At 42.7% G+C, this 23,314-nt stretch overlaps 1 protein-coding gene across 6 annotated transcripts in view; it reads left to right on the top strand.

Annotated features, from left to right (window-relative positions):
- ralgps1 (Ral GEF with PH domain and SH3 binding motif 1) overlaps positions 1-5,525 on the top strand; it is a 158,592-nt gene extending 153,067 nt beyond the window's left edge. For all 6 annotated transcript variants that reach the window (XM_061259994.1, XM_061259995.1, XM_061259990.1 and 3 more), the window contains 4 exons: positions 714-806; positions 1,145-1,250; positions 2,140-2,231; positions 2,938-5,525. In XM_061259994.1, the coding sequence (XP_061115978.1) occupies positions 714-806; positions 1,145-1,250; positions 2,140-2,231; positions 2,938-2,967 (321 nt within the window). In that variant the 3' untranslated portion in view covers positions 2,968-5,525. The remainder of the gene's footprint in view (positions 1-713; positions 807-1,144; positions 1,251-2,139; positions 2,232-2,937) is intronic.
- Positions 5,526-23,314: the final 17,789 nt, after the last annotated feature.

Here is a 23,314-nt window from a genome sequence, read left to right as displayed (position 1 = left end):
AGGTTCACAGGGAGGTAGGGAGGGATGGGGAGAGGTGCTGCTTGAAGAGGTATATCTTCAGTTTGCGTTGAAGCAGACTGCACTGTATGTATCAGTCTTCCCTGGTGATGCCCTGCCAGGCCCTTACTGCGGCCCTCTTCTGTTCCTGCTTGTTTCTGGGGCTGCTTGCAATCAGGTTGGGCTTCAGCCAATGAAATGCTGAATTGAATTGAGGTTAGGTGATTGATTTGGCCAGGCAAAACTATTCCACTTTTTGGCCTGAATAAAACTGTGGTTGCTTTGGCTGTATGATGAAGATCACTTTTGATGCATGTTCTTGGATCTGAGCAGAAAAGATGTTTCTGTATACTTTGGCACTGCTACCATCTATGTTTATGGTATTAGTATTTTTTTACTGCTGTAAAGCACTCAAGTCAGGCACCTACCTTTCTTGAAGTTTGACGAATCAGTTTGCTCTTAAAATTGTATTTATCTATGTGTCTGTTTAGTGTATTAATGTCCTGTTTTGTTCTCTTTCTCATATCTATGTTTGAATCAAACTATTTTTTAGGAGATCAACTCCTGAGAAGTGATCTGCAAATAAATGTCAAATTGTATTCTGCATTTCTGTTTTTAAATATGTATCATACTTATTTTTATTCCCTGCAGAACATAGTCCACTATAAAGTACTGATATATCTATTGAATAGCTGTCATTCATTTTCCTTTCTCAGCTGTCTTCCTGGACGCGTTACTGGATTGCCCTCTCTGGTTCCACCCTGATCTACTTCGGAGCCAAAGCCCTCAGAGCCTCTGAGAGGAAACATGTGAGTTGTCATGGCAATAACTGTCAGGTTAGGTGAGAACAGGACAAAGACTTTGACTCAGTGTTAAGTTTGCTCTGGCATGCAGACACATCTTACATGTTTTGCTGCTTGGGAAGAGAGAAATGCTGTTGTACAAACTGGACTCTACAAGCTGAGAATGACAGGAAGGCCACACATGTGGCAAATTCGATGTGGCTGTCGCTCCGTACGGAAGAAAACAGTGAGCAGTGCGTTTTCTTAAAGGCCTGAACAGAAATTGAGCCTTTTAAATGCAAAGGGGGGCAAAGACTATCTCCCATCTTGCTCATCTTCATATTGTGCTGTGCCTATTCCTCCAGTACAAATCCACCCCCTGTAAAAAGATCACCATCACTGGATGGATGGTGGTGCTCCCTGACGACCCAGAGCACCCCAATATCTTCCAGCTGAATGACCCTGACAAAGGTGAGGCAGGCCATTGTCAATCAAAAAGCATGTTCAATGGAATGTTTTTTTTATTTTGGTTCAGATTTATTTTCCAAAACTTCGGATAGCCATGGAGGGCTTTGGTGTGATAGGCCATTGATTTAGCGAAATGATTACTTGAACTCATATGTTGACACTTATTATTGTGATCTGGTCAAATGATAGCCCTGTGTTTGGCTGCCATAATTGTTGCTCCCTGCTGTCATTTTATTGAGATATGTGTTTGTTTGCACCATTTCTGTATTAGGGATGTCCAAAAAATAAAGACTTATTTTGTACAAATATAACTCAATTTAAATCCAGCGTCTCCTGACACAAGTAAGTAAGTACGAGGCATATGTGTTTTTTTCTAATTTCATCATAGTGTAATTTATACAAGTTGAATTAGTCCTCGAAATGCTACATTTTCATGATGAATTGTCCAGATACTTAACATGGGGAGACACAACGCTAACATAAATCATTTTCACACACAGCAATCTCTCTAGTTTGCAGAGAATGATGTGGAAAAACATAAAACAGTGAGCCACAGTATTAAATGAGTCTTGTTCTGCACAAACTGAATGTAAACTACTGGGCTGTAGCATGTTATCAAATACCTGTGCTGATACCTTGATGGAGAGCAAGCTGATGTTAGCGTTTGCTGTCTTTTGAGACTTTCAGCAAATGCAAACATTTCACTTAAAATGTATTTTTATTTATTGTATATGTATTTATATTTATTGATATGTATATTATTTAAGGTTGTGAATGTGGTGTGTAACTTCTGTCAAGTAATTTTTTCAGTTTTCACATTCATGTCAATGTCAAGTTTAAAATCTTGTCACTATGTTGGTATCAGGGCTGATATTTATTATGTGCTCTACAGGCAATGTTTACAAGTTTCAAACTGGATCCAGGTTTTCTGCAATAATATGGCACAAGCACCTGGAGGATGCCTGTCGGAGCAGTAGACCGCAGGTATGTGCTCCATCACTGATAAATGCAGCAAGCCTGGGTTTTCTGAATAAAACTGTACTGACCGTTTCATAAATCCACATCGGGTATTAACTAGGAGCCTTTCAGTTTCTTTTTATTTGGGGTGAAATCACGGGTCTGCTTCACAAAGCAGGCTGTGCATGACAATCAGGCTTACCCTGTTTCATAAAACAATCTGGAACTGAATCACTTACAGTTACCATGAGTTACAATCAGGTTTACCCTGTTTCATAAAAGAATCTGTAACAGTGAGTGATTCAGTTACAGATTGTTGTATGAAACAGGTTAAGCCTGATTGTCATTCACACCCTGCTTTGTGAAGCAGACCCATGATTTCACCACAATCACGGGTCTGACTACGCCTGACTTTCACAATAACAGCCTGAATATGTGAATAACTCCCAAAATGTTGCATAAAGAGTTGCTCTTAATCTGTAAAGTAAGATGCTAATCCATCTGCCGTTGACTTGCTTTCTCTTGCCTTTTGTAGGGAGTGGTGCATGCAAAGTTATCTTACTTGTGCTAGATCACTTGAGCCAGAACTTGCCATCTTAAAAGGAGAATAGCCTGAATTCAGTTAGCATTTTTCTACCTTCAAAAGTTTGCCAGCCTTGTCCTGTAATCATAAGCTAATGATTCTGTCACATTCTATGTATGTGTGATTTTTGTTTCTCCCCTATTGCTCTAGATACCAGCCAACCTTATGTCATTTGAGTAGCCACCGCCTGACACTTGCCTTGCAGAGTAAAGTGCCAACCTTGTCTGGATGAGAGGGCCAGAATTGAACATGTGGAAACGCAGGGGTTTGAGTAGAGAACATTGAAAGCACTTTTCGCGCCACATCATTGCTGTAGGTGGAGTGGACGCTTGCCCTCCCAAACACCCCCGCCCCCAAGCGGTGTACCCGGAACTTGTTTGGAAACTGAAAGCACTCACTGACTCATCTGGAGGGGAGGAAGTAAATGTAGCGGTTTGCTTCATGTTTTTTTTTTTAACGGCAGGAAACTTGCGAGCGGAACTTGCAAAGATTGCCGTTTGAAGGACAGGCGTGAAGAGATGTAGCAACCTCCACATTGAGGCTCCTGCCAGGCTGACATCAGTTATTTCTGTCTTTTGTTGTTGTTGTTTTTTTTGGTTTCATTTTTTTTGTAGTTGTGCTGCTTCATGTAAGTAGGGGGAAAATAGACTTTAGCCCATGTTGGGTTTTAAATGAAAGGAATGAAAAAGAAGAAATGTACAGAGGAAAAAAAAAAATACTACTGACAGTGTTAAAATGGGGATTGTAGAGGGAAGCAGCAGCGATTCTTCATGTCCCAGGACTCCTGCCCTGTCCAGTAGGGGGGTGCACTGTGGGAGGGTCCTGGTCTGACCCTTCCACTCCACTCACCTGCTCGGAATGCAGAAATCCAATGCATTTTGGCACCCTAAGAATTTACTTATTAAATACAATACATACTGATAATACAAAAAGAAAAAGAAAATAATTGTCTCATTAATTTCTTAAGCTGTTGGTTTTGCTGGAGAGGTAACTTTTTTGATAAGATACTACGTTATACATTCACCTTCAGGTGACTGTATTATAGCTATACTTGCAGCTCATTCGATTTGCTGAAGGCTGGAAGGATACGGTGAATCATTTCCAAGCCACAGTACACACTGTGAATCAAAGGAATGGACTTTTTCAGTATACATTAAAACAGTATTATTCGACAGTACAAATATGTGAGCCATATTGTCAACAAGTGAGGTCCCTCGTTGAGGTCACCTTTGAATTTTAATAGCAAATAGTACACCCAGGGAGTGTGATAAAGTAAAATAAACAATATTTTTGGAATTACTTCTCTACCAAGAAGGAAATGCTGCCCACTGAACTACAGAATATATGTTCATAACTGTGCCTCCAGGGACATGGTTGATATCGTTATAATGTTATGTTATTGTCATTTTTAAAGTTTGTTCTACTGAGCCAGGCGATTAAAGAATGGGCTGTTTCAACAATGTAATACATGTGCTGTCGTAATTGTATTCATTTAAAGAGCTGTAAATAGACCTGTTTCCCTGTTTTTTCAGGTTTACTGCACTGTAGTAGCAAGCACATCCGCACTTGTCTGTCACAGAAAATAATCCAGACTCCACACTGACCCTACAGACGCTTTGCCAATTTTGTTTTGCATTTAATTCTAATTATACAAATCTTCTTGTATATGCTGAAAGCTGATATATACTGTACGCATACAGTGTGGTCCGTAAATATCTAGACAGTAACTGTTTTTATGTTTTTTTGGATCTGTACTCCAGCACATTGGACTTCAAATTAAATTATCAAAATTATATTTAGTTTTAATTTGATGGATTTGCATCCATATCTGGTGATCTGTGCTGGAAATACAGCGCCTTTTATATATGGCCCCAGTAGACACTAGCCACTGCTGCTGACAGCAGTGGATTTCAGCCTGCTCTTGCCTGCCTGAAGGAAACACAATTCTGCAACATGCTGTAATGTTAACCAGCACTAGCCATCTTAATGGTCAGCCACCAAGGCTGTCACTCACCCAGCTCACCACTGTAGGTGCCTATCCATACATGTCTCCTCTTGCATTCCTTCTATTTGGTCATAGTACATATTGGACACATGCGTTTCAGATACAGTATTTTGTTTAGAATAATAAATACAAGTAGACAAGCAAGGTTTTGGATAGAAGTGAACACAGGTTGTCTGTGTATCATAGTAATGACTGAGCATGTTTGTTTTATAATATTTTCTTGGTGAGAATCCGGCATAGTATGCATTTAATTTGCACAGATTGAAAATGTGATGTATTGTAGATTATTTTCCTGCAATATATGGCATATCGCAGAATCATCTGAGTTGTGACATTTACTGCCGTTATTTTGATTCCCTGTATGCGTTTGCATGGTCAAAATGAATCTTATGGCTATTTAGCCTGCATAGCTAACTGAAACCTGGTTTACCATGTGAAATTAATTTAGGCCTATGCTGTGCTATTTCAACTTAAAAATAGTAAAATCAATCAATCAGTCAAACTGTCTACAAAAATCATAGTTTATAACAGCTTAACAGTGGTATTCTAGGCAGGCTATACCTGAATTTCAATCACAATTTCTAATTCTTTATTCGATAGCCTTATGTGCAGAGATTAAAGCTGGTTCATAGAGAGTGGTCGGGATTAGGCCCTCCATCCCAGCCTACCAGACAGTGAATTGTTTTTGTATGTTTTGTGTGATGTATAATTAAATTGAAAACATAATTTTAAACATCTTGTAGATGTCAGTTTGTTTTAATCTGGTTGTTGCTTCATGCCTAGATTATTACTGCAGGCAAGATTACCGAGGTGGATGAGCTGGTGAGGCGTGGAGCAGCAATGGCCGACAAAAGGAATGTGTAAATGCTACTAGTTTAGGGCAGTAATAGCTACATACCCACATTCAGTGGATCACTAAAGCTAGCCACACTTTAAATAAAAAAAATACTGCCTCCCAACAAAGACACCAAAGATTGACATTGATATTAAAACTGGCTTACAGTTAATGAATTTGAACTTCAACATAAATTACACTGCTTTATTTCAAAATGATTTTCAAACTCGTCAGAGAAAATTCAAGTCAAGGTTAGTCAAATATTATTATGTGTGACCGTCTGGCTTATTCTCTTTTAGCCTAAATGTACATCAAGCGAACACTGCCAAGTGTATTGTCAACAGGCTTTATAGTACCTGGCTGCCAATGCTAGCTAGCTAACAAAGAACTAAAAATCATTGTAGCAGTCGACAAGCCAGTATGTACAGTGGCAGCCATTGCACTGGGCTGGACTGTAACACCCCTTCTATCATTTTGAATTTTGGCAGGGTTTTTGTGTGACCATATGAAAATGATAATGTAAAGGGATAATGCCATTGAATTTTATTTGTCACCTTTATGACACAAAAACATGAAAGTGAACCCGATAAATGGCTAATTGAATTTTCATTTTGTCATGGATAATGGGGTTACTGTACATTTATCCCTGTCATTTTATGAGTTGTGTCAGAGAGGGCAAGAACAAATGAATGTCAAGTGAACTTGAATTGGATGTGAATTTGTGCACATCGAATGAAAACAAACTGTAATAGCTGATTAGCATTTTCATTTGGTGTGGATATGCTTCCATAGCCAACAGTCACATCATCGATAAAGGCGGGTGAGCCAGTTTTAATGGAAAGCACAGATGCCCAAGTCATAATGCTGCCTCCACCATGTTTCGCAGAAGAGGGGGGGATGCTTTGGATCATGAGCAGTGCCTTTCTTTTTCCATACTTTACACTTCCCATCTGTTTGGTACAGATTCATTGTCATCTCATCAGTTCCTCAAACTTTGTTTCAGGACCCTGCAGTTTTTCATATACCTTGCTTTTGTAAACTATAACCTGGCCATTCTGTTCTTCAGCTTCACCAGTGGTTTGCATCTTGTTATCACACATCTTGGAGAGTGTTCTGGATTTGTTTGATGGCTGAAAAGGGGTTTTTCATCACAACTGAATGTATTCTTCAGTTATACACTACAGCCTTCTATGGGTTATCAGGTATTTTGCTATTGCTGAGCTCATCAATGTGGTCTTGCTGTGCAACTATGGAACAAGAAGTTTGATATTTCCCATGACTTTCTGGCATTGACAATACTTTGGTCCTCATGTTGAGAGGACTGCAACAGATGTAAATCACTTGTAAATGTAAATGCCACACCTGCAATCGGCAGTACACTAGACCTTTTCTTAGCTTTCTTGTATATGAACTAATGATGCAATGACACTCAAAGGGCTGTATTAAGGAATTAATGCTGACGTTTTAACCTCATATTCATTGTTCCATTTCAAATCCAAGGTGCTGGAGTACAGAGCCAAATAACCTTTCTTTTTTTTTTTCTTTTTTATATGTCACTGTCCAAATACAAATAATGGACCACAGTTTGTGTGTACGTATGTGTATTTATGGATGCGTGTGTGAAGATGTGCCTAAATACACTTTCATACAGTGCGTGAAAAAAACTTGAATTAGACTTACTTTGATACAAATGATGACAGAACTGTCCAGTGGTTTTACTTCTATTTACACCTTTTTATGTTGTGCGGACTTAAATCAGTACACTGAAACTACACGGTGTTAGGTTTTTGTTGTAGATGATTAATTGCTTTTGGAATGTAAATGTTTAAAGCATGTCAGAAAAGAGGGAGTTCAGAAATGGCGATGGGACCATCGGCAGGAAAGTCCGGTCACTGGAAAAGTATTACCAGTTAATGTCTAAAGTCTTTAACATTTTTCATCACTTGATGGCAGCTATGATTGTGAATCAGAACTGCCATTTCAGGTTTTAATTTAGAATTAGAGGTAAACACTAAAATTAGATGTTTCAAATAAAAACATTGTATTTGATTGCAATTACTGTTACAATGTTGGTAACGTGTATATGTATTTAATCTGCGTGTGTGTGTGTATGTGTTCGTGCGAGCATTCATGCATGTGTGTGTGTGTGTGTGTGTGTGTGTGTGTGTGTGTAAACAATCAGATGCATACATGAATTTAATATTATAACAAATAAATATCCCTCTCTTACCTGTTGATCAGATTGGACCAGCTGTGCCAGTTGCACGGGCTTTTCACTTCACAGTGTGAACAGTGGTGTGGCAGCTATTCTGGAGACCTCATGACATGAGAAACCACTCCTTATGCTGCTCATATCCAGCTCACTGAACTCACCAAGCCTCAACAAAACCTCTCTAGACTAGTAGATCCCCCTGATTAATGATTATGTCTATCTCTTAACATTTCATATTTCTGAATATGTCAGCAGGTTGAAGCAGTTTAAAACAATATGATTTTCTTTTGTATGCTAATGCGAGTTTTGTAACCAATAGAATTTTAGAGTGCCAAAATGCATGGTTGATCCATTTTGCAACATGAGGCTGATCTGTGTTATTTCTTGAAACTGTCCAATATCTTTTTATACACTTGTGGTTGCTTTTTTATTTTTTTGAAAGGTTGTTTAGAATGTTGTTTAGTTTAGTTGTTCAGGCAGTAATTGCTCCAAACTGAAACTGATGCATGTTGTTTAAGTGTGAATATATATTAAAAATTTTTCTTGGTGTCTATATTTTCCATAAAAATGAAAACCACTTCCACTGCCCTGTGAATACTTTGCTAAATTATTTGTTACCCCTTTTGCCTTGTAATACGTTGCTGTATTTTTTCAGCTTGTAACAACACTGTTTCACAAATTAAACATGTTTATGTAAAAGATTGCAGTGTTTTTTCTAAATAATTGTCAAATTAAAGTGTCATATGAATATCAATCAGTAGTGAACCAAGACTATTGGACCTAGACCGGCTGCACTCACTAAACCAAAAACTCTCTTGAAAGAAAGTGATTTATGCGCTATAACTTTTGAATAGTTTCACCAATAGCCAACATTATTTTTTCTTCAGATTCCTCAAGGACCCTTTTTTCCAATTTAGCATATTTTAAGAATCATAGTAAAAGACATCTCCTCGACGGTTTGAGCAAATTTGAATGAAATGCCTGGTCATCATAAAACTTGATAAGTGTTTTTGGCTATGTCAACCAATTTTGACATTTATACACTTTTTGATATTTATACACATTTATACAGTTTTTCTGCAAGAAATTTCACACATTCAGATTTGCTGTGTGCATCACTTGTGCTCTATAAAATTGAACAATTCTTTGTTTGCAGGACTGTAATGTTTTAGTAGATAGCTATGAGAGACATACATAGATGGAGAGATCGCAAGCTAGGTAGCTAGCTACTGTAGTGAGAGATATAGAGCGATTGCTAGCTAGCTAGTGAGATAGGCTATATAGTGAGATATAGATATCGTGTGGTGGGATATTTTGAGCGCACACAAAGCCATTGTATTTAATTTAAAAGAAATGTATCATCGCACAAACAATTATTCATTTTGAGCAAATAAAAACCCAACCTGCATGCTCGCTGAACAATAGAGCACAGCATTAGAAGTGATGGTTGTCTGCATGAATGCCAAGCCACTTTTCTGGAATTTTTGCTCTGAAAGATCAGCTGGTCCCACCCTAACCCCACCCCTGGCCCACATCAGGCTACAGAAGATGAGGCCAGAGGATGGTGTTCCTGGAACTCTTTGAGTGGTAGGCCAGGGTGTGCAACTGGCCGGTGGAGGAGTGATCATTTTGCCTCGTACCATTGCTATCAGGGGAGACGCAACTGGTGGAGCGAAACATACCGGCCAGTCTCTCATACCAGTGCACCAACGCCTGGTTCCACCAGAGGCTATAGATAGGCTCATGGAGGTGGTGAGTCGATATGTGCACAGGGATGTTACATTACATTACATTAATGGCATTTGGCAGACACTCTTATCCAGAGCGACATACAACAAAGTGCATACCCATAACTAGGGATAAGTGCGCTCAAACCTCTTTCAGGCAATCACGCCTGACATCCTCCCGTTTGTCACCTCCATTGTTAACTCCTCTCTGTCCTCTGGCTGCTTTCCCTCATCATTCAAGAGGGTCTACATCACTCCGCTCCTAAAGAAACCCACTCTTGACCCCTCCTGCATTCAAAACTACCGTCCGGTATCTCTCCTTCCTTTTCTATCCAAATCCATTGAACGAGCCGCCTCCAACCAACTCTCTTCCTTCCTCTCTCAGAATAACCTGCTGGACCCCCACCAGTCCGGCTTCAGACCTGGCCACTCGACGGAGACTGCACTCCTCTCTGTCAACGAGTCCCTTCAGGCTGCACGAGCAACCTCTCTCTCCTCTGTCCTGATCCTTCTTGACCTCTCTGCGGCATTCGACACGGTCAACCACTCCATCCTCTTAGCCTCCCTGGCATCTACAGGGATCTGTGGCACAGCCTTAGAATGGATCCAATCTTATCTCTCTGGCCGGTCCTCCCAGGTGTCCTGGGCTGGAGGAGTGTCAACCCCTCGCCCCCTTGTTACAGGAGTCCCCCAGGGCTCAGTCCTCGGACCCCTCCTCTTCTCCATCTACACGAGATCCCTTGGCCTCGTTATCTCTGCTCATAGCATCTCCTATCATTGTTATGCTGATGACACCCAACTCTTTCTCTCCTTCCCCCCATCAGACACACAGGTCTCTACCTGTATCTCCGCCTGCCTGAGAGACATCCAGAGCTGGATGGGCAACCACCATCTAAAGCTCAACCCAGATAAGACGGAGGTGATCTTCACCTCTCCCTTCTCTGATTTCTCCATCTCACTAGGGGATACCACAGTGACCTCATCCCCTAGTGCAAGAAACCTTGGAGTAGTGATGGACAACAGGCTATCCTTCTCCAAGAACATCGCTACGGTGACCCGGGCGTGCAGGTTCTTCCTGTACAACATCCGGAGAATCCGACCCTTTCTCACCACCTACTCCACTCAGCTCCTTGTTCAAGCAATGGTCCTGTCCCGCCTGGACTATTGCAATTCTCTGCTGGCTGGCCTTCCAGCATCTGCCATCAGACCCCTACAACTCATCCAGTATGCTGCAGCCCGTCTGGTGTTCAATGTTCCCAGACATTCACATGTCACCTCCCTGCTCAGCAACCTCCACTGGCTGCCTGTTATGGCTCGCATCAAATTTAAAACTTTGGTGCTCGCATACCAGGCAGTTAAAGGATCAGCCCCTGTGTATATTCAATCCCTTATCAAGACCTATACACCAACAAGACCCCTCCGTTCTGCCACTTCGTGCAGTCTGGCACCTCCCCCTCGCCACACCTGCACTTCACGCTCACGACTGCTGTCTGTCCTGGTCCCACGGTGGTGGAATGACCTCCCAGTGAATGTCAGAACGGCAGAGTCTCTGACCTCCTTCAAGCGCAGACTGAAGACCCATCTCTTCAGGCTACACCTTTCCCTCCCCAACTCACAATCACTGTGATTAGCCTTAGACCGTAATGGCACTTATGTATAGATATCGTTACTTGTATAGGTATTGTTGTTTTTATTGGCTGCTGTTGTATTCTAGCTGCCAACAGTCGTATGCTAGTTTGAATGTTCATTGTACTCCTCAAGGGTTCTGAATTTCTGTATGTTTACACTAGGACTCGGAACTTTACTGTCCTCTCAGGTCTACTTTTGCACTTGTTCTTGTGATTGATTTGCACTTTGTTGTACGTCGCTCTGGATAAGAGCGTCTGCTAAATGCCACGTAATGTAATGTAATGTAATGCAATGAAAGATCCTAGAGGGAAGTACAATTTCAACTGCTACCCGTACAACAAAGTTTTTTTTTTTTTTTACAAACAAATAAACAAACAACAAAGCAAAAGTGACCAAACTTAACGATCCGAACACTGCTTACCTAGCCAACTAAAAATAACGATACTGCTTGAAGAGGTGCGTCTTGAAGAGGTGCGTCTTCAGTTTGCGCTTGAAGAGGTGCTGCTTGAAGAGGTGCGTCTTCAGTTTGCGCTTGAAAGTGGGGAGAGATTCTACAGTTCTGACCTCAACGGGGAGTTTGTTCCACCACCGTGGAGCCAGAACAGACAGTAGTCGTGAGCGTGAGGTGGAGGTTCGGAGAGGGGGAGGTGCCAAGCAGCCTGTGGAGGCTGAACGAAGAGGTCTGGCAGGGGTGTAGGGTCTGATGATGATGATTTTTGTAGGTAAGCTGGGGAAGACCCCTTAACTGCTTGGAAGGCTAGCACCAGTGTTTTGAATTTGATGCGAGCCATGACAGGCAGCCAGTGGAGGGAAGTAAGCAGGGGGGTGACGTGTGAGTATTTGGGAAGGTTGAAGACCAGACAAGCTGCTGCATTCTGGATAAGTTGGAGGGGTCTGATGGCGGACGCTGGGAGGCCAGCCAAGAGGGAATTGCAGTAGTCCAGGCGGGACAGAACCATCGCTTGGACCAGGAGCTGGGTCGAGTAGGGGGTGAGAAAGGGGCGGATTCTCCATATGTTGTATAGGAAGAACCTGCATGACCGGGTCACCGCCGCAATGTTCTCGGAAAGGGACAGTCTGCTGTCCATCACCACGCCGAGGTTCCTTGCACTGGGTGATGGCGTGAGTGTGGTATCCCCGAGGGAACCCTGGGGAACTCCTGTGGCAAGGGGCCGAGGTGTTGATACCATACCAGCCCAGGCAACCTGGAAGGAGCGACCAGAGAGGTAGGACTCGATCCAGTCCAGGGCTGTGCCACAGATGCCCGTTGCTGACAGGGCAGACAGGCAGCAGAGAGATCTAGAAGAATGAGGGCAGAGGAGAGGGAGGCTGCTCGTGCGGCATGGAGTGACTCACTGACGGAGAGGAGCGCGGTCTCTGTCGAGTGGCCCGATCTGAAGCCAGACTGATTGGGGTCTAGCAGGTTGTTGTTAGAAAAGAAAGAAGAAAGTTGAGTAGAAGCGGCTCATTCTATGGTTTTAGAAAGAAAAGGAAGAAGAGATACTGGGCGGTAGTTCTGGATGATGGAGGGATCCAGAGTAGGCTTTTTTAGTAGCAGAGTGATGTGGGCCCTCTTGGAGGATGCTGGAAGCAGCCAGAAGACAGGAAGGAGTTGACAAGGGAGATGAGAAATGGGAGAATGTCAGGTGTGAGAGGGAGGGAGAATGAGATGAAGTGGTGATCAGATGTATGCAGAGGGGTAACCGTGAAATCGGAGCATGAGCAGTTCCTCACAAAGACATTGCCTGCCTTGTGGGTTGGAGGAGAGTGTTGCAGGGAGAGGCCGAAGGAGTGGAGTAGCGGTAGGAAGGCAGCAGCCTGGGAGGCTTCAAGGTGGATGTTGAAGTCTCCAAGGAGAATCAGTGGGGTGCTATCGTCAGGGAAGGAGCTGAGAAGGGTGTCTAGCTTATCAAGGAAGCTTCCCAGGGCCCTGGAGGACGATAGATAACTGCAATAAAAAGGTTAGTAGGGTAGGATACTGCAACAGAATGGAATTCAAAAGTGGATATGGGCAGGTCAGAGAGGGGGAGAACAGAGAATTGCCATGAGGGATGTATGGGATGTACGTTATTTGAACAAGTAACAGTTCCGAGTCCTAGTGTAAGCATACAGATATAATCAGAACCCTTGAAGAATACATCAACTTCCAAACTAGCATACCACAGTTGGCAGCTAGAATACCCTGAGTACAACAATACAATAGCTAATACAAAAAACAACAATATCTATACAACTATATAAGTGCCATTACAGTCTATGGCATATATAAGGCTAATCATGGTGGTGAGTTAGGGAGGGAAAGGTGTAGCCTGAAGAGATGAGTCTTCAGTCTGCGCTTGAAAGAGGTCAGAGACTCTGCCGTTCTGACATCCACCAGGAGGTCATTCCACCACCGTGGGACCAGGACAGACAGCAGTCGTGAGCGAGAAGTGCAGGTGTGGCGAGGGGGAGGCGCCAGACGGCACGAAGTGGCAGAACAGAGGGGTCTTGCTGGTGTATAGGTCTTGATAAGTGATTGAATATATACAGGGGCTGATCCCTTAACTGCCTGGTATGCGAGCACCAAAGTTTTAAATTTGATGCAAAAAAAAATCTTTTATGACAAAAACCACATTGACCACAAAAAAAATACTTCTGTATTTTACTTCAACCACTGTGAAACACTCAACCAATATAAACACTCACAAAGACTGTGACGAGTGTGGTGGTTGTCTGTTGGGTGTCATATGTATATATGTGGGCGCATGGTATGTAGTCACCTAGTTAGACACACACACACTCTCAAGCACTTGGACCCGCACACACATATACACTCATACACATGCATTCATTTCACACACACAACATGAGCTAGTCACTGTTTGTGTGGTGTGGGGTCGAGGGCATGTTTAATTGTGTAATTGACAACAGCTGCTTCTCCTTTTCAGGTGCTGGTTTGCACCTGAATCCCGGCCTATATAAGGAGGAGTTGGCTACACCATTGCGGCTATTTTTCACACATTATGTTGTAGTTTGTCTGCACAGTCTTTTGTTAGTTTTGTGTTATTCTTTGTTTTAGTTGCCTTCCCCCCTTTGGGAGGGTGAGATGCCTTGTTTTTGTATCTCTGTTGGACCTCACTCTCCCAAGGGGATGGTAATTATTTATTAAACACTTTTTCTTCTGGTTTCAAACAATTGTCTTGATGTCCCTATTTTCATATGTTTACGTTGCCATTGAGGGTTGACACGAGCTGGGGCAGAGTTGTCAATGGCACACGTAACAAAGACGTTTGATCTGGTGAGTGTGCCCAGCAGGCACATAGCTTGCGGTGGCGGCGGTGCCATCAGCCTGTAGTGCGATGCATTTCTGTAGCACCACTGCGATAACACACAGAACAATACACACATTATGTTCCGTTTTCAATACAAAATATATCAGAAATAATGTCTTTCTCCCAAATGGTAAAATGTACAGATTCACATTTTCAGACAAATTCTTTTTTTTTTGCGCAAGCCTCAGCCCCAACAACAACAAAGCAGGAAAAGATGTCAGACAGGAATTTCTAGTTGTGTACTTGCAGAATATCTATCCAAAAGCTTTCACCAAAGAACTGAATGTATCAATCCCAAGGCTGTATGGCATTCCAATTGATAAAAAACCACCTTGTGCAAATAAAGCAAATAACTTCTCTCACACATGTTTGGCTCAAGAATGGCACATTTTCCAGAAGGGGGTGGGGGATACTAACCCTCTCTTTCTACATGTCTGTGTTTCAGTAGGAACAATAGAGTCTGGACAAGACAAAGATAAAGAAAAAGAAAGGGGAAGGTGTGGATTTGACGCAATTGGATAGATGCTAGATTAAGGCAGGGACTTGGGGGGGTTGAACTGGTCAACCAGCTACCAGCTGTTGAACTGGTTTTTTTTTTCAGCAGGGTAGGCTGTTGGCTTTGCTGAAGTGGTAACCTCTTTGATAAAATAAGGTGCAGGTGACTGTACTATATATACACACACCACTCATCTTATTTGCTGAAGGCTGGTGAACTGGATAAAGGTACGGTAATTTCCCAGCCACAGTACACACATATTGTTATTTGGCAGCAAAAATATGTGAACCATATTGTCAACAAGTGCAGCCTCTCTAGTAGCCAACCCAGGGAGTGTTGGAAAACGAACTATCAAGAGCATGCTGCCAACTGAACTACAAGATAGTTTTGAAACCGCTGATAGCTGGTTGACCTGTTCGCCCAGCTCTATACTCAACATAGTTTGACCAGCTCAAGCTATATTTGAAACAGCTGGTAGCTGGTATTTCAAGCTGGTCATTGCTGGATTTTACACCAGGGTATCTTTATAATGTTGTATATATGTTGTCGTCACTTTAGCCAGCAGCCACATCATTAATAGAGTTCTTATATTAATAGACTGGTTATATTAATCTCATCAGTTTATAAAACTTTGTTCTAGATCTCTTTGTGCCTTTTTTTTTTGCCATTCTGTTCCTCAGCTTTACCAGTGGCAATCTTGTGGTAAGGTTATGCTGGTGTAGTCTTCTCTATATGTTAATTTTTAAAACATTGATGCCTACATCCTGGAGAGTGTTCTTCATCTGTTTAATGGCTGAAAATAGTTTTTTTTCCTAATAACTGAAAGTATTCTTCTTCAGTCATCCACTACAGTGGTCTTCTGTGGGCTACCTGGTAATTTGCTTATGCTGACAAATAAAACATGTTTATGTAAAAGAATCCAATGATTTTTCAGAATAATTACAAAACAAAACATTTCACAATTATTTATCAAACTGACATGAAGTGTCTTAATAAGGTGTTGGGCCATTGCCAGAACAGCTTCAAAGCTCCTTGGCATAGATTGTACATGTCTCATGAACTCTGATTCAGGAAATACGATTACTAAAAGATATTTCCTCAATTGGTTTTCATGACGGTGGTGAAGAGCACTCTCTTACATGTCGGTTCAAAATCTCCCATAGGTGTTCAATTTGAATCATAATTTGTGCAGTGTGGCAGAGCACATTATCCTGCTGAAAGAGCCCACTGCCATCAGGGAATACCGCAGCTATGAAGGGGTCTACCTGGTCCGCAACAATGTTTAGGTAGGGTGCATATGTCAAATTGACATCCACATGAATGCCCGGACCCAGAGGTTCCCAGCATTGGCCAGAGAATCACACTCCCTCCACTGGCTTGTCTTCTACCCACAATGCATCCTGGTGCAATCTCTTCCCCAAGTGATGGTGAACACGTACCCAGCCGTCAACATGATGTAAAAGAGAACGGGACTCATCAAACCAGGCGACTATCTTCAGGTGTCATACGATTGAGTCTGACTTTTTATTGTGTTCATCTACATTTAAAAAAGAGTCGGCTCTTCAGAAATGTGAGCCGGCTCCCAACGTTCACCTAAAAGAACCGACTCATACGTGAATGACACATCACAAATTCACAGACTATATCGAAATGAAAATTATAATGAGCTCTCCTCCCTCTTTGACACATGGTCACGGCTGAGTTAAACCAATGGGCAACAGTAGCGTAGTGGTTAAGGTACATGACTGGGGCCCACAAGGTCTGTGGTTTGATCCCCAGTGTTGCCACAATAAGATCCGCACAGCCGTTGGGCCCTTGAGCAAGGCTCGTTACCCTGCATAGCTCCAGGGGAGGATTGTCTCCTGCTTAGTCTAATCAACTGTATGTCTCTCTGGATAAGAGCATCTGCCAAATGCCATTAATGTAATGTAATGTAACATGGGCTGCAGCTCAGGGCCTCTTCAATTGTTTTCCTCCCACACGGCAAAGAATCTTGGGGTGACTCTTGATAACAGCCTCACCCTGGCTCCACAAGTATCCTCCACTGCCAGAACCTGCAGGTTCTTCCTCTACAATATACGCCGTATTTGTCATCTCCTGACGGAGAAAGCCACCAAGCTCCTAGTCCAGGCACTCGTCATTTCATGCCTGGGTTACTACAACTCCCTCCTCCCTCCTAGTCTCCCAGCTTGTGCCATCAAGCCCCTCCAGCTGGTCCAGAATACTGCAGCCCGCTTGATCACCAGTCAGCCCAGGTTGGCTCATGTCACCCCGCTCCTCATTGGCCTCCACTGGCTTCCTATTGCCGCATGCATCCGATTCAAGGCCCTAGTGTTGGCATTTCAGGCTGCTAAGGGGACTGCCCCACCTTATATACAATCTTTAATCACTCCCTACTCCCCAGCTAGACCACTCCGGTCTGCCAGTTCTGGTTGCCTTTTGGTTCCCTCACTACAAGCACCTGGCGGCATGTTCAGGCCTGTTTTCCGTTCTGGTTCCTCAGTGGTGGAATGACTTACCTACCACTGCAAAATCCCTCCCCCTATTTCGACGCAGACTAAAAACACACCTTTTCAAACTGTACCTTAATCCTACCTCCTGTCCCCCCCACCCCACCCCTTTCCCATATCCCTATCCCTCTTGTCTAACCCACAAAAAAAAGAATTGCATTTATGATGACTGTATTTTTAGAACAGCACTTCATATGTATTTTACTAGTTGTGGGTGTGATGCTTTAACTTGTGGAAGAACCTATGCACTTGTAAATCGCTTTGGATTAAAAGCGTCTGCCAAATGACTAAAATGTAAAATGTAAATGTTTTGTTTTTTTCACCAATCACAGGCTTACATCTAATGCTAATATGTCTTCCTGTAGTATAAAATACATATAAAACTACTTTAATAAAATGAACAAAATGTAGGCTTATTTGCAAGCGCGTCTCATTCCTATAGGCCTAACTTACTGCATCTAAAGCAAATGCTTTTGCTTGGCCTTTTATGCAAGCCGTAGTTTTCAGTTATTTAGTTGCAGATCAAATTGTAAGATAGCATATATTCACAGCATACTTAAACTAATTGAGAAACGTCTAACATCAGGAAAAACGAAAGTGGGGCAAAAAGGAGGTAAATCTAAGAAAAGCTGAAGAAGTATGAAATAAAAATCCATAATTAACATTTTACTTGAAAGGAAAACATCATGCATAAGTAAAGGTGGCAAACCTATAATGCTAACATTACATCGGGTAACATACAGTCAGGTCCATAAATATTGGGACATCGACACAATTCTCATCTTTTTGGCTCTATACACCACCACAATGGATGCTTTAATTGCAGGCTTTCAGCTTTAATTTGAGGGCATTTACATCCAAATCAGGTGAACGGTGTAGGAATTACAACAGTTTCTATATGTGCCTCCCACTTTTTAAGGGACCAAAAGTAATGGGACAATTGGCTGCTCAGCTGTTCCATGGCCAGGTGTGTGTTATTCCCTCATTATCTCATTTACAAGGAGCAGATAAAAGGTCTAGAGTTTATTTCAAGTGTGCTATTTGCATTTGGAATCTGTTGCTGTCAACTCTCAATATGAGATCCAAAGAGCTGTCACTATCAGTGAAGCAAGCCATCATTAGGCTGAAAAATAAAAAAAAAACCATCAGAGAGATAGCAAAAACATTAGGTGTGGCCAAATCAACTGTTTGGAACATTCTTAAAAGGAAAGAATGGACCGGTGAGCTCAGCAACACCAAAAGACCCGGAAGACCACGGAAAACAACTGTGGTGGATGACAGAAGAATTCTTTCCCTGGTGAAGAAAAACCCGTTCACAACAGTTGGCCAGATCAAGAACACTCTCCAGGAGGTAGGTGTATGCGTGTCAAAGTCAACAATCAAGAGAAGACTTCACCAGAGTGAATACAGAGGGTTCACCACAAGATGTAAACCATTGGTGAGCCTCAAAAACAGGAAGACCAGATTAGAGTTTGCCAAACAACATCTAAAAAAGCCTTTACAGTTCTGGAACAACATCCTATGGACAGATGAGACAAAGATCAACTTGTACCAGAATGATGGGAAGAGAAGAGTATGGAGAAGGAAAGGAACTGCTCATGATCCAAAACATACCACCTCATCAGTGAAGCATGGTGCATAGTGTCATGGCGTGGGCATGTATGGCTGCCAATGGAACTGGTTCCCTTGTATTTATTGATGATGTGACTGCTGACAAAAGCAGTAGGATGAATTCTGAAGTATTTCGGGCAATATTATCTGCTCATATTCAGCCAAATGCTTCAGAACTCATTGGACGGCGCTTCACAGTGCAGATGGACAATGACCCGAAGCATACTGCGAAAGCAACCAAAGAGTTTTTTAAGGCAAAGAAGTGGAATGTTATGCAATGGCCAAGTCAATCACCTGACCTGAATCCGATTGAACAGGCATTTCACTTGCTGAAGACAAAACTGAAGGGAAAATGCCCCAAGAACAAGCAGGAACTGAAGACAGTTGCAGTAGAGGCCTGGCAGAGCATCACCAGGGATATAACCCAGCGTCTGGTGATGTCTATACATTCCAGACTTCAGGCTGTAATTGACTGCAAAGGATTTGCAACCAAGTATTAAAAAGTGAAAGTTTGATTTATGATTGTTAGTTTGTCCCATTACTTTTGGTCCCTTAAAAAGTGGGAGGCACATACAGTGGGGCAAAAAAGTATTTAGTCAGCCACCAATTGTGCAAGTTCTCCCACTTAAAAAGATGAGAGAGGCCTGTAATTTTCATCATAGGTACACTTCAACTATGAGAGACAGAAAGCGCTCGCCTTTTAGAATACACGGGGTGGGGTGGTAGCACAAAAGGGGGCAATTCCTACACCCCCTGAGCCATTCCATACATGGATGATGGACTTTATACATCTAACACCGTGTGAAGGGAAGAGATATGTATTGGTAATGATATGACCTTTCTCTAAATGGGAAGCTTTCCCAGCCACATATATAGATGCAATCACAGTAGCAAAATGTCTGAGTCGAGAAATCATTACTAGGTGGGGGATTCCAAAGGCATTATATAGTGATAATGGGCCAGAATTTAGGACCCGCCTAGGTTACTAATAACAGTGAGATTCGAAATGTGCTTCCTCCCAGATTGCCAGTGGAGTTGCCACCAGAAGAGATTAAGCCTGGAGATTGGATCCTGGTGCGAAGTGTCGGTAAAAAGAAAAAGTGGAGTGAATCGACGTGGAAGGGTCCATATCAAGTGCTCCTGACCACACCTACTGCAGTGAGAATCCAGGAGAGAGAGACGTGGATACATCAGTCACACTGTAAGGTAGTATCGCCTCCAGTTGCTGGTGTGTAGGTGCATCTCAATATTATTAAAGAGTCAGGATAGACTTGGAGGGAGTCCAGCTACAAAGGGGGGCATGGCATATAGAGCTCGTCCGTCTCAAACTTGGTGAAGAACTTATTTACGCTCCAAGTCAGTAGAGACTCCAGACCGGTTCCCAAAGATGCCTCTCTCCTCCCTGTTTCTGTTGATCATAGGGACATGCATGGTAGACAAGAAGCAGATAAGCCGCTGTTTTGTTAGGGACACATAAGTTCATCAGCTTTTTCATGAAAACGTCCATAAGCCAGACACTAAAGTTTGTGTTCTGAAGGGTGACACAAGGATTGAAAAAAGACAAGGGACTGTGTGTAGCCTAATTAGGGCTTGATGCCAGCTCTGTATTTGCATCTTCAATCTCCAGTGTTTCAACTCCAGTCTCAAATTGTTCTATGGCTAATTCTATTCACTCTCAGTCTCCGGCTAATTCCATTCCCTCTGGTGCATCCTCAATCAAAAGACAAGAAGCTGCTGCCGAATATGCAGCTACGCAAGCTGTATTGAAGATTATGGCTGAGCAAGAGTGCCACCAAGAGAAACTGCAAAGACTTGAAACTGAGGATAAGATGATAGTTGCAGACCAAGAAGCAGCTGCATTATCTCGCTGTCTACAAGGAGAAAAGGAAGAGACTGAGCGTAGGATAGAAAAGGAGAGACAAGACATCACCAAGGAAACCACATCCAATAGAGTGGTGCAAGATGGCAATAGTCCCCAGACCTCGGCAATAATACCTGTCTATGTGTCAACACCAAGTGAGCCAGACAAAGAAGTTCTTGTATATGCTCTGCTAGACTCACAAAGTGATTCTTCATTCATTCTTGAGGAAGTGGCAGATGTTCTAGATGCGAACACAGAACAAGTGAAGCTGAAACTATCTACAATGTCGTCAAAAGGGACAATTGTACACTGTAAAAGAGTCAAAAACCTACAAATAAGAGGACTATACTCATCTAAGAAGATCACAGTACCAACAACTTACACTCGGGAATTCATCCCTGCTAATCGGACACACATCCCAACTCTGGAGACCGCCATGACATGGTCTCATTTGAAGCATCTTGCAGAAGACATTGCTCCGGAAATGGAATGTGAAATTAGTCTACTGATCGGGTACAATTGCCCACAAGCTCTAATGCCTAGAGAAGTCATATGTGGGAAAGAAAACCAACCATTTGCACAGAAGACCGATCTAGGTTGGAGCATAGTGAGTTATGGTGACCCAGACAAGCAAGAAGGTGATGCAATTGGAGTAAGTCATCGCATCATTGTAAGGCAAGTGACACCTGAACTCAAACCAACAGTCAAGCTCAAAGGTGGAGTTCACTTTGTCTGCAATACTCGGATCAAAGAAATAATCACTCCAGATGATGTAATTAAGGTGCTAGAATCTGATTTCAGTGAAAGAGTTGGAGAAGAGGCAACTGTTTCTCAGGAAGATCTTCACTTCTTGACCAAGCTGAAAGATGGAATCAAACACAAACAAGATGGCCATTATGAAATGCCCTTACCTTTCAAACAAGACAGACCAAATCTACCCAATAACAAGTCATGTGCTGTTCAGTGTCTGAAGGGTTTGGAACGAAAGCTCAAGAGAGACCGGAAGTACTGCTCAAACTACATGAACTTCATGGAAGACATTATCACTCATGGCGATGCAGAGAGAGTCCCAGAAGAAGAACTCAACAATCAACCAGCCTGGTATATTCCCCACTATGGGGTTTACCACCCTCAAAAGCCTGGGAAAATACGTGTTGTTTTTGATTGTTCAGCGAGGTTCCATGACACATCATTGAATGACCACCTCCTTGCTGGGCCAGAGCTCACAAACACCTTGGTGGGAGTTCTTTGTAGGTTTCGCAAGGGCCCAATTGCTGTCATGTGCGATGTGGAACGAATGTTTCATCAATTCCATGTACGTCCTGAAGACCAAGACTACTTAAGGTTCTTATGGTGGGAGGACGGTGATCTAGGGTCTCCGTCATCAATTTTTCGGATGAAAGTTCATCTGTTTGGTGCAGCCTCCTCACCCGGCTGTGCCAATTTTGGTGTTAAACATCTAGCCGCTGAAGGTCAGGATCAATTTAACCAAGACACTGTTAAGTTCATCCAAAGGAATTTTTATGTTGATGATGGACTGGTGAGTGTAACGTCTGATCCTGAGGCGATCCAGCTCATCAAAGAAGCAAGAGAGCTCTGCAGCGCAGGCAAGCTAAGACTACATAAGTTCATATCCAACAGTGAGAAGGTATTGAAATCAATACCAAAAGAACAGTGTGCTGAAAGTGTCAAGGACCTGGATATAGCTTTGGGAGAACCGCTCATGGAAAGAGCTCTCGGTGTTAAATGGTGTGTGTCCTCTGATGACTTCCAGTTCAGAGTTACTGTCAAGGAACACCCACGGACCAGAAGAGGAGTGCTATCTACGGTAGCTTCCATCTAAGACCCGTTGGGGTTCGTCGCACCTTTCATCCTCCTGGGGAAACAGATATTGCAACAAATGTGTCACAACAAGGTCGGTTGGGATGAGCCACTCCCAGAAGAGCTTAGAACACAGTGGGAATCGTGGCTCCAAGATCTCCAAAACCTGTCTAATGTAAGGATTAGAAGGTGCTATACTCCAGCAAGCTTCACAGAAGTCAAGCAGTATGAGCTACATCACTTCTCAGACACTAGCGTCACAGGTTATGGGGAGTGTAGTTATCTCAGAGTAGTCAACACTAATGGAGATGTCCATTGCTCTCTAGTCATGGGCAAGGCGCGGGTCGCCCCCACCAAGGTAACCACTGTACCACGGCTTGAGTTATCTGCAGCAGTGGTAGCAGCAAGGACGAGTGTTATGCTCAGAAATGAGCTTGACATAGATGGTCTTCAAGAATATTTTTGGACAGACTCGAAGGTCGTCCTGGGATATATAACCAATGATGCCA

Source organism: Conger conger, chromosome 11 (genome assembly GCF_963514075.1).
Source record: "Conger conger chromosome 11, fConCon1.1, whole genome shotgun sequence".
Taxonomy (NCBI): Eukaryota; Metazoa; Chordata; class Actinopteri; order Anguilliformes; family Congridae; genus Conger; species Conger conger.
Note: the sequence above shows the minus strand (reverse complement) of the source record. Positions and strands in the feature narration are given on the sequence as shown.